This window comes from Gavialis gangeticus, unplaced genomic scaffold (assembly GCF_001723915.1).
Source record: "Gavialis gangeticus isolate Ggan-Ray unplaced genomic scaffold, GavGan_comp1, whole genome shotgun sequence".
Classification (NCBI taxonomy): domain Eukaryota; kingdom Metazoa; phylum Chordata; order Crocodylia; family Gavialidae; genus Gavialis; species Gavialis gangeticus.
In genome coordinates this window covers 13,096,798-13,108,802 of record NW_017728994.1, presented here as the reverse complement: position 1 = coordinate 13,108,802, position 12,005 = coordinate 13,096,798, and the positions used below count along the sequence as shown (strand labels likewise).

The following is a 12,005-nucleotide window of genomic DNA, read 5'->3' as shown; positions in this document are numbered from 1 at the left end:
TGTTTCTAGCTTAGAACATCCTGTGCTCTTCTGAAGAGATCACGGTAATCCTGTTAAGAGTCCAGAAGGCTTTCCTCTAAGTGATGCAGTGTTGGTTAAAGGAGCTAGTTTAAAAGGTTTGCTCAACTTGCATACCTTGACTCAAGTTGTGGTCCAATTGGACTTGTATGCTCTCTGCCAGTAGTGAAACTCTTTCAACAAAAATCTAATTAGGAACCATTCGTATCTTCAATTTATGAAATGTTTGGCTTGAATAAATTGTGTCTGGTTTAACGTAAGTTTAGCTACAGTTTAGCTACATACCCAAAGTACCTTTTTTGAAAGCATACAAGTCTACTGGTGTGGCACACTGGGGAAACAATAGTTACTGTATCCCCTTTTCAATGTACCGATGCTGACAGCTCTAAATCCAGATTGCCATAATTAGAGAGAATCTTGCCTTCTAAATTCTGCAGGCCCTGCGTGCCCAGCAATTGTCAGAGTAATAAATTTACACTAGATAATAAAATTAACTAATTTAGTAGGGACTTGTTAGTAGACAAATGTTCATGAGAGTGTTTCATGCTGAGTTAATTAAGGTCAATGTTAGCTTATGGGTAAAAAGAACATAAGGCAATTAAAGATGGGAGGCCTTTTTGCTTTCTGCTTTGGGAAGGTAAAACTTAAATGGCCTTTTAGATGTTTCCTACTTCATAGCAGACATTCTACAGTATTTCGGGAGAAGTTTCTTTTTTAGATATTATTACATCTCACTAGATGCATCTATACATGCTATTATTGCACCTGAATAAATTCTGGTGCAATTTGTGCCAGAGTTTATTGCTTCTGGGACCAGCATTTATATAACTGCTCAGGACCACATCACGTTGAGCTGGGGTGGCATAGCCCCAGCTGGTAGGATGTCCTGGGGGTCAGGTTAGCAACCTGAGGCTCAATGAGCTGCAGAGGGCATGGCTGGGGCACAAGGATGCTATAATGTGGGGCTAGCTGGCACGCAGTCCCCGCTCTGTAGCACCCTCATGCCCTACACAGTCCTGGCCACCATCTACAGCTGTGTGTTTCAGTGCACTAAATAACTCTGCTGTAAGATAGTATTTGTGTTGGGCAGCAGTATCCAGAGACGATCTGAGCAGGGTGCGGGACCCAGGGCAAATTAGCCTATGTGGGGCTCCGTCGGGGGGGGGAGAGTGGCCGGATATAAAGCCGGCAGCAGCATGGAGTTGCTGCAACCGCTCCACCTGGCTCTGCGGGGCCCCCCAAAGCATGGGGCTTGGGCTGGTCGCCCTGACTTGCCCCCCCGCAACCCGGGACAGCCTTGGCAGTATCTTATGGTGAAGTTAACTAGTTTACTGCAGCCTAATAGTGCCACACATGTAGATGGTGATGCTTTACTGCAGAGCTAATTAGTCACCTCTGTAGTAAAGTGCACATTTAGATGTCCCCACTGAGACCAAAATCTGATTTTATTTGGCCAATGTAAACCTGTAGCAACTCAGCTGAAATTACTGGAATTGTTCTGGTTGAAAACCAGTATGAGTCCAGTTTTGCTTTGGGTCCAAGAAGTCAGAGTTGGTTTATGTTCATGTTTCTGTTTCAGAAGAAGTATCCTCTGAAGCATATTCTTATTTCAGAAGGCATGACCTCTGTAACACAATTAAAGTTTGAGTAATGTCCTCCAAAGCATTATAGAGAGAACTGGTTTTGTATGATGGGCTCCCCTATACTTAGTGATATCATTCAGTCCTGTGGTGAGATGCAAATGGAAACCTTCCATTAAATTTTGTGCCAAATACACAGTTTCTATACTTGATTTTCCACAACCTTGCACTTTGTTTATTCATTAAAAATTTGTGGAAATCTCTACTAAATCAGTTGTAGTATTTTAACCTTCACCCTGGCAGGTGTTCATGACCATGTAGGGTATATGGCAGTAAGAAATATCAGTCTTTTTTTTTTCCCGATATAACTGATTAATTTTTGCTACTTAAACCAATATTCTGTGTGCCCAGCTATACCTGACAGTATTGAGACAGAAACCCAATTGTTATTTTCTGATCGTGTTTCCTTTTTTTGTACTCCTCCCTTAAATCTGAAGCACAAGTTTCATGGTGAATATTGTTCTAGGATAGCTGCTCCTCTGCACTGAAGTAACAAGAATATTTCATCGCAGCAGCGCTATGTTTGCTTCTGTGCATGATTACATTCTGGCACGACACTATATATGTCCATGTCAGGATGAATTATCTTATTGCAATAGACCAAGAACACAATTTTCAGACTTAGGTTCTTAGGTTGAGCTCCCTCCTGTATCTTGGTTTTTAAAAGGCACTTAAATGCATTAAATGTCATTGTTTCACGCCAACCTACCTATGTGTACAATAGCACAATTTGGGCTTCTGACATAGTATTGTCCTAGTACAGTGCTCCCCAAGAATCCAAGTGATTTATGAGCCAGAACTGTAGGATGAACCTGTAAGACGGTACAGAGATTTTTGGCAAGTACTAGAGCCCCTTTTACCCTCTTATATTTCCTAATCTTCTGTTAATTCATTTTTAGGAATTGAAGACTATTTTTTGTCCTGATTCTCTCTTCTGTTACATCACCAAAACACTAATGCATCTTAGCTGAAAATGCTTATGCAGGGCTTACATCAGTTCTGGCTTTGGCTACTGAAATATCATTTCTTTTTGCCTCTCTGTCTTAGTTATTGTTTGGGATTCTAGTTTTTTTTGATACACAGTTCTTGACAAACTGTACCAAATTCTCAGCTGGTATGATATTTCTGTGTTAGTGGGGTTATATGGGTGATATCTTTTACTGGGCCAACCATACAGTGGGGATAGATATTAGACAAACTTGGGCACATGTCTGAGAGAGAAGGTTTCTCTCACATTTCCTGGACTGCCAAGGCTACAACAGTGCTCCAACCTGTCTTATATCAGGTGGAGTTCTATCAGACAAGCAGTTAGCCCATTGTCTTCTGATGCTTTGACAGAAAATTTTCAAATTACTAGTGAAAAGGAAGACAACAAAAGTAGTTCCATACCTTGTCCATCCGTTAACATACGCAATGTTCCAAGAAGTTTAAACTGCACCGGAGGCATCTCTGACCTCAAGAGCATCTTGATCCGCTCTGCTACACCTTCCTCCAGCATCTGAATCTTGTTAGCCACTGAAAAAAAAAGTCAGAAAAACTAAACTGCCGTTTGGAAAACTTTAACATGGGGCTTGGATATTACAATGGCTTGGGCCAGGCTTGGACCATGTTAGTTTCCAGGAGAGAGAGTCAGTACTTCAACTTGATAGTGTAATAGGTGCTATGATGAGGGTCCAGAAGAGAGCCACTCGTATGGTCAGTGGCTTACAGAACAAGCCCTATGAGGAGAGACTGAGGGACTTGGACCTCTTCAGCCTCCACAAGAGAAGGCTGAGACATGATCTTGTGGCTGCCTACAAATTCATTAAGGGGACACAGCAAGGGATCAGAGATGCTCTGTTCACCAGGGTGTCTCTTGGGGTAACAAGGAACAATGGTCACAAACAGACAGAGAGCAGATTTAGGCTAGATATCAGGAAAAACTTCTTCACAGTAAGGGTGGCAAAAATTTGGAATGGACTTCCAAGGGCGGTGGTGCTTTCCTCTACCTTGGGGGTCTTTAAGAGAAGGCTGGATAGGCACCTGGGGTCATCTGACCCCAGCACTCTTTCCTGCCTAGGCAGGGGTTGGACTCGATGATCTGTTGAGGTCCCTTCCGACCCTAGCATCTATGAATCTATGCTTCTAAATATTAACAGTAGGTTAATTGCTAATAGTCTGTCTAGGTTGGTTAAATTGGCATGCTAAGGGCAAGAACCTCTACTACACTCTTGGGTCATGTGAAACTCAAAACTTCATAGGGACCCGTATTCTCGTACTACTTGGATACTTCTGGTTTCAGTCCTGGCCAGAAGAAGGTGCATAAAGAGAGAAAAACATAATGCAGAAATTTCCTTTTTTTGGAGGATTACCACCCACCTGGGGCTAGCTTCAGAAGACTAATTCCAGTTTGTTCAGCCCTATCCAAAGTGGGATGCAGTAGAAGTAATTGACAGAACCTTTTGTTCTGAAAGCACAGGACCTTTGCAATGTTACTTAAGTCGTACAACTAAAGTCTGTTTCCTCCAAAGTAATTTTCTCTTGAGCTGCTTCGCACTTTTCCTTGCTTGGGGTAACTGAATTAGACAAGGATTTTTCTGTCTTTTTTCCTCCTTTATTTTGTTGGGCATACTGAGAAACAGACACTAACTGTTAATTAACTTGTTTGTAATTTCCTTCAGTTCCAGTGGCGCAGACTCAAACCTCAGTCACTTGAGCATAATAGAATTTACAAGAAAAATCCCCTTGGCACCACTCTGCATTTGAATCAATTAAGGACACCTCTTGTGCCCATCCATAAGGTTTAGAACCTATTTAATTGATTTCTCTTTAATGTTCTGCTTGACTTTCCTTCAGTACGCTTTTGTTTATTGTATTTCCTCTTCCAGGTATAGCCTGTGTGGTATCAAAGCTGATGGGGAGTGTGGTTTAACTATAGGTTTTTGTTGATAATTTTCCTATTTTGATGTTTGTTTTAGAGCTGGTAGCTTGGCTAGCAAGAAGATTTCACAGAACTTGTAAGTGCCCTCTTTTCCATGTTTAAATCACATCTGGGCTGTTGCTTTCTTTAAAAAAAAAATTTGTTTAATTAAATTCCTTTCATGCATCTTGTAGTAACTGACATATTTATTTCATCAAACCCCTATGTTTGATTCCCTCCCACCCCCCTTTTCATGTTCTGGATCACAGTGTGCTAGTTTCCTGCAAGAAACTCACACTTCAAAAAATCTGGGTTTGTTTGTAATCAGTTTTTGAACAATAAAGATTACCAAAATTAAATTAAACCCCAATCAATATAGAAATATTTGATCTTTCAGCACATTGAAGTAGAATTGCATAAGCCATTAAGATGTGCTGGTTTATCGTAGCAGGGGATGAAACAGGAATTAAACTGCAGCTTTTTCACTACATTTCCGTGTTCTATGAATCCATTAGATTCTTTATACCAAGTCAGGATTATTCATTGTTCGGATAAGAAACCTCTAAGGAACACCCAGGTACCCAGCTGGGCTTAGTATTTAGTCATGGGGGATGGCCTTCCCCAAGTCGGTATCAAGCCATTTGTCCAGCAAGCTGTCAGCAGAAACTGTACCATCGTAGCACCATCATTCAAGAAGAGACTAGTAAATATCCTCAGTACTTGTGATCTTTCAAGATCCTGTGGCACATATTACCGAAGTTAAGGCAATGGGAGCAGAATATTTAATTTCCTTTAGGAACTTTTCAACATCTTGCCTCGTATTCTAAAGCAGGTAGCTATATCCTGCCCATTTAAGTTACCTTTACAGCTTTAGCTATAAAGGGAGTGTCCCTTTCTTTCTCTTCCGGCCTTATTGCTGTGTAGTAATGTTGCTGTGCAGTATTAAACTGCCACTCTGTTTCCTATCCGAGATGGCTGTAACAAATTCAATGCTCAGACTGCTAAGTGTCCTCATTGTGCTGCTGTAGGTAGCGCAGCACAAAGGAAAGGGGTAGATCTCTTTTAAAAAGCAGATTCAGGATAAGTACTCTCAGTGCTGAAGCAAAGCCTGGCACAAATGATCCTGAGGACTACCTAATGGATATTAAGGAAAAACCAGGTGCCTGGTTGTGGCAGAGAACCAGTGGAGAGTCAGCATTAGGTATCCAGGTACTGGAAAGCAGAAAATGTAGGTTAGGTCAGAGACCAAGGTATCTGTGTTTTGTTCATCGAATAGCTTATTGTTACTGCATACAAGCATAAGTATTAGCTCAAGGATTTTTGTCTGGAAGAAAATTTAAGTATTATTGTTGTAGGTCTCACTAAAACCAGAAGTAGTATTGACCATCTGCCACTGCCAGGCTATTACAGAGGTGGCCAGTCATGTTGGGCTGAAGTCAGGCAGAAGATAGGACAGGATGGAATCATAGAAGCTAACCATTTAAGTCTCTAAGAGTGCCCCCCCACACCTTTTGTCTTTCAGGTTATTGTTAACCATGCCATTTCCTTTGTCTTAATAAAATATTTGTGTCTCTGCTCCTGATTCTTGCCTGCATCACAGCACAGTAGTTCCTGTGTAGGGCTGTATATGGATTATTTGGGATTTGTCTCTGTAATATCATGGACAGTTTGTCAACTTAATCCTGTTAGACACCTGTAACTAAAGCTTCTTTTTTCAGTAATAGCCATGTTTGTCATGCAATGCCATATGTTCCCTAAGTGGGGGAAAAGGCAGCTTAAATCCATTATGGGCAATAATGTATACTTAGCATGCAGAAACACCTGTACAGGACTCTGTGCACTGACTGAAGTTTGCTTGTCTTTGCACAAGTTACCTAAGGGAGTTTTAGAAAACTCTTCTCACCTGAAATGATTATTGACAGTTTAAGGACAAGTGACAGGTCCCTTCTATTCTATGAATCCATGTTGTGAATTACATTGCATTAAAGCTTTAAACAATTTTTTTTCATGGTGACTTGCTCTCATTCAACAAGTTATGTTAGCACAAACCCAACTGTTAACAGAGGGATTGAGAGAAATTAATACATTTCTAGAATGAAGTATGTTCTCTTTAGAGAGGGCAGACAGTTCACCAAGTTTTAAAGGAGTGAGTGGAGGAGAGGTAATAGGAGAGGTACATAGTTATTCTATGGAACCAATTTGGCTTTATTTTAACACAGGTTTAGCAATTATTTAAGCTATGCAGAAGATAAACAGCCCTATTTAGTACCAGCATAAGAGACCTCCAAGAAAATCTTGCTCTTGCAGAAAGTAGTACGGGGAGCTTTTTCCACTCTGAGCCAATACTAAACCTGTGACTCAAAATGATGTTGGAGGGCACTGTACTGTGTTATGTGTTCAGCTCAATTAATTCCTGGTTCAAATTTCATCCTTCTATTGGAATGAATCTGACATGAGAGAAAGCCCAGAACCAGTGCCCTGATGTGTTTGTTAAAGATTCGTAGGGCGTTGGTTGTAGCTGTGTTGGTCTAAGGACATAGCCAAACAAGGTTCTTTGGATAAATCCAATATCTTTTATTAAATCAACTGAAATAGTTGGAAAAATTATTTTTTGCAAGCTTTCAGGTACAAACACCGTTTTCAGGCAGAGGAATTAAAGATTCCTAGATCTTTAGTATGTAGACCAAATTCTGACTTGTTCTAAATGAGCATTAGTTTTAAAGGGGAGAGCAGTTTTGTAAAATCTCCTGAAGAGACAGTGCAAGAGAATATTTTTCTCCTACAGTTTAAGGTGCATATGTGATTCTTTGTTGTTATAGTGTTAGTGTGAAATATGAAACCATTTCAGTACAGGTTATCAAGTCTCTGCTTATGCTTTTAGGTTCTTTACCTTTATGCACACATGTAATCCCATTGAGTTATTTGCATTCATAAGCCTGTAGAAAAAAACCTCAGGTACCTGGCAGAATTAAAGGCACCAGAATTGGGATTTTGATTAAGCTATGACTGTTCCTACATAAATACAAATTGTTTAGGGTTTATCACCTTCAAGCCATGTACCTGGTATAGCAAAATTTCGAAGTGCACTGAGTGCAGCATGTTGGATAGAGACATCCCCATTGTCCATGTGTTTTTCTAGAAGGTCCAAAAGCTGATGTACGATTCCTAGCTGCACCATCCGTATGCAATTACCATCTTTAAGAAAGAAGAGAAAACAAGTGGTTGGGAATAGACACACAGCACTATTGTTGCCTTTTAAAGTTTTAAATTTCAACCAAGTTGCATAAAAATAGTAGCAAGGGTACAATCATCATCCACAAGCTTCAATGGCACAAAGCTTGCTCTTACATTAGGCAAAGATGCCAAAGGTACCTAATATGCCACTTTTAAATCTACTCTGAACCATCTTTTATTGCAAATTAACTTAAGCTAGATGAAATGATCAGCAAAGTCTTTGGACTCATTTCTTCTATCTTCATCCAAGTACTTCTTCCAGGGTGGTGACAATTTTCATTTGTCCCAATGGCTTTATAATTCTGAATTTAGACCAGAGAAACTGTTGGCCCTTCTGTGTAACTAATTTCCAAAATGTAAGAGTTCCAATGTTGAATTTGTACTCTTGGTATGGGGTGGAATGCCAGCTGACTTAATGAGTTATTACCTATTTAACCCTGGGGAGAATCAGAGGACAATAATTTACTCAAGTTCCTGCTTTTATACTGTGCTGTCCCCATAATACTTATATCACTAAAAAACAGTGTGTGGGGGGGAAGGAATCTTGAAACTCATGTCCCTTTTGTCTTCATGCATCACACCTTTCATATCTTACAATTCCATCAGCCTGCAATCTCTTATCTGATCTGTGCATCCTCTAATGGAAAGAAAACATCATATAGTCCTCTCATAGGGACTTCTCCTTCATTTCCTCTTAACTTCTCCAGACCCTTAATGCCTATATATCCTGGGTAGCCACCTTGAAAGTCCCTGGCAGTGATATGTTCATTAGGGTAAATATAGAGGCAAGAAGCAGATACTTTTCTGAAGTACAAATACTGGAACATGAAAAAAACTATTTTTGGGAAGAATGGCTGAACTTGACTGTAGTCAGGACCGTGCTTTTTTTCTTCATCCTCTTGTGATGCGAGTGAAATTTGCTGTAATATGGCAAAGAGAACTGAATGCTGCATACCAAGTGCCAGATCCTCAGCTGGTATAAATTGGTATATAAATTCATACCGATGGAACTCTAGAGACAGTTCTACTAACTGAGAATCTAGTTGGTTCAGGACCCCTTTGCTGTGAAAACTAAATTTCTATTTAGGATTTATATTTATGACCTCTGTACGTGACTGACCTTAATTAAGTGCTTCTAAACCTCTGGTGGTTTTGAAGGGCAATTCCACATTGCTTTTCTTCCTAATCTCTGCTGAATAATGTACAATTCTTTTCATGAAAGGGTGTCATGTTTCTCATTACTGTTTCATTTCAGTTAAGCTAAATGCTAATTTCGTTTTACTATGTAGAAGCTTGAATACTGGTGGAATGTAAATGTGGGCTTTGTCTAAAAAGTGATACTTTCTGCAACTTTTCAAATTTTATTAAAGCCAGCTCTTTCATTTCCCCTTCAAAATAAAAATTTCAGTGGTGATGGTTTTGTCTCATGCCTACTCCCCAAATTGGATCTGACTTTTTTTTTTTGAGATTGGAGGACAAGGAAAATAAGGAAAATGTCATAAGTCTTTTTTGAGAGGTTTGCATCTTTCTGAAAACAGATTATTTAGTTTTGGTTGTTAGAATTTTATAGGTAAAATAGTTAATGTGAAGTTTTTAAATTGTCTTAGGCTTTCAGGACAGACTTCTTTTTTATTTATCTTTAGGGGGAGGGGAGAGGAAGAGAACCACAAAAAAATGAGAGTGTGTTCATGCAAACAGAAGAATCCATTAGTGTACACCTTTCTTTGACTGTCACAAAAGTCCAAAGTGGTTGTCTATGGATTTTTTTTTTGCCTGGAAGGTGGCAGCCTTGCACATGTCTTTGATTTTAAAGGCTCAGTTGCAACCCAGTAGGGACAGCCACTTTCCCTTGATGCAAAACCTGTCATCTTTTCACTGCCTCAGAACTCATTTGGCACTACGATTAGCTTTCCCCAGGATTTCTTTACTTAGATTAAAGGCTGTGCATACATCAGCAGCATAGACTGAGGTCTGAAAGGGATTATTCACTTCTTCCACATGAAATGTCTGATGCAAGGAGTGGTGGTGGTAGATGGAGAGTGAGAAAATGACAAAGAAAGTCATTCAACCAAACAAATCAAATCTAAGTTAGCGAGTTTTATAGGCACAAAGGATAGTTTTCATGGTGATGGTAGGATAAGAAGGCATACGAACTCAAGTCTAAAAGGAAAGTGTGTGTGTACATGTGCGTGTGCGCGTGGTTGTGCACTTGGGGTGGGAAACAGGAAGTAAGTTAAAGATATTTGTTGAAACCAGTTAACCTGCTTTGTTAACCTTTTCAAATATTGCATTGCGACTAGCCACAAAGATGAAAGTATTCATCTGTGTAATGTAGGTTGCAAAATCCATGCCTGGTATTAACTGAGAGCTTGCAGCATCCACCCTGACAGCTGACAATACTAGTGGTAGCAGAATAGATGGGAAACAGCCAAAGCCTAATTTCTTTTTACTGACTCATCATTCCTCTAAATCATTCTGTGCAAGTGCATTGATATCCTAGATGAAATGATACTTCCTTGCATGTCTTTGCTTATAGTAATTAGTATTATTGATCCTTTCTTTCTGCAAGAGACAATGGTCTGCCTCAAAAGTTCATCCTTTGTTTCAAAATTTTTAGTTTTTCTTCTGCTATGACAACGTTTTTCAGAGAGCCTAAATCTTGCTTCCAGAAATAACTTAGAATCAAAGTCAACTGACACTTACAAAAGTCTTACCTTACAGCTATTCATGTACATATCCAACCAACAAACTTGCTGTGCTTTGAATTCATTTCTAGCTCTCAAAATATCCTGTAGTTCTTTGAATAGAGAAGGTAAAATGGCTTTCATAGCTGGCTACCCAGATTCATAAAAATAGTAATATTTCATAAAATGACTTCTAAATGATTAGTCTTCTTTATTTACAGTACATGTTTATGTGAATTTGATAGAGCCAGGACATCTATGGGTATTGCTCTGTACTGTAGTAAAAAACCAAAACCAGTGCTTACTAGATTGGTCACTTTGACAGTGTAGCGAGTAAGTTTTCTTACCATTCCTGGTAAAATTAGCAATAGCCAGGAGGGGTGTGCAAAGCAGGTAGTATTCAATTCTTATTCAAATTCAGCCCGATTCGGGGGAATGATTTGATTCGCTGATTCGGATCACTGTCCTGATTCAATTAAGCTGAATCTGAAGATTTGATTCTTATTTCGAAAACCAGCGATTTGGCCATAGACACAGCTTTATATATTTTTTTCTACATACCTCGAGGTATCAGGCATGGCTTATGAATGCTGAGATGGTGAGGCACATGGAGTGTCCCACAGGAGCACAAAGGGGTCCCCTGCATGCTTGCTGGCAGACCCGGAAGTGGACTGGAAGTACTTCTGGTCCACTTCCAGTTCTGCCACCAAGCATGCAGGGGACACCCCCGTGCTCCCTCCCAAATGCTCCCATAGGTTACTCCATCTGCCCCACCATCTGTGTTCATGAGCCACACCTGGTACCTTGAGGTACGTAGAAAAACATATAAAGCTGTGTCTGTGGCCAAATTGCCAAAATCTCTCCAAATCTCTTCAAATTTGGAGGCTTCCAATTCGATTTGGAGAGGTTAGTGGGTCTCCTGATTCGATTAGGATTTGGAGATTCAGCCACCAAATCTCCATTGAATTGAATCAGCAACCAAAGCTTTGCACAGCCCTAATAGCCAGTGCTCCTGTCAGCTGTAGCTGCATGTGTTTGGATGCAAGCCAGGTACCAACTGTGGCAGGCCAGTAGGGGGTGCTCCTGCGTTGAGCCACCCACCTCCCTGCACCCGACCACCTTCCAGGCTCCGAATGCCTCCCTGGGGCGCCTTATGTCCAGCTGACCCCTCTCCTGGAGTACACTTGCTAGTCTGGGGGTAACGTGCTGCCACCACCCCGAGAGTGGACTGTCTCGGCCCTGTGTCCTCGGGGAAACACAGGCCTAATAGTCCTACGGGTACTCGACCCAATACAGGCACTTGGGGCACTTCCCCAAGTCCGGGGGCAAAAAGGAAAGTCTCCCTTAGTCCGCAGACCTAAGGGGTCTTTTAGGCATAATTTAGACCCACCCCTCAATAAGTCTCCCACACCAGTCAAAAAGGAGAACTTTATTGATTACAGGGGGTAGGGTAAACTAGGGTACAGGATAGAGCAATATCTAGAAATCCTAAAGAGCAAACAGTCTGGCTGTGGTAGCCTTTTGATTACG

The 12,005-nt window shown here is 40.6% G+C and overlaps 1 protein-coding gene across 1 annotated transcript in view; it reads right to left on the bottom strand.

The window, feature by feature from the left end:
* Nucleotides 1-12,005, bottom strand: part of LOC109287328 (rap1 GTPase-GDP dissociation stimulator 1-like) — an 87,333-nt gene that overhangs the window by 8,884 nt on the left and 66,444 nt on the right. The window contains exons 8-9 of the mRNA XM_019502297.1: nt 7,618-7,752; nt 3,048-3,173 (exon numbers count right to left, since the gene is read on the bottom strand). Of these exons, the coding sequence (XP_019357842.1) occupies nt 3,048-3,173; nt 7,618-7,752 (261 nt within the window). The remainder of the gene's footprint in view (nt 1-3,047; nt 3,174-7,617; nt 7,753-12,005) is intronic.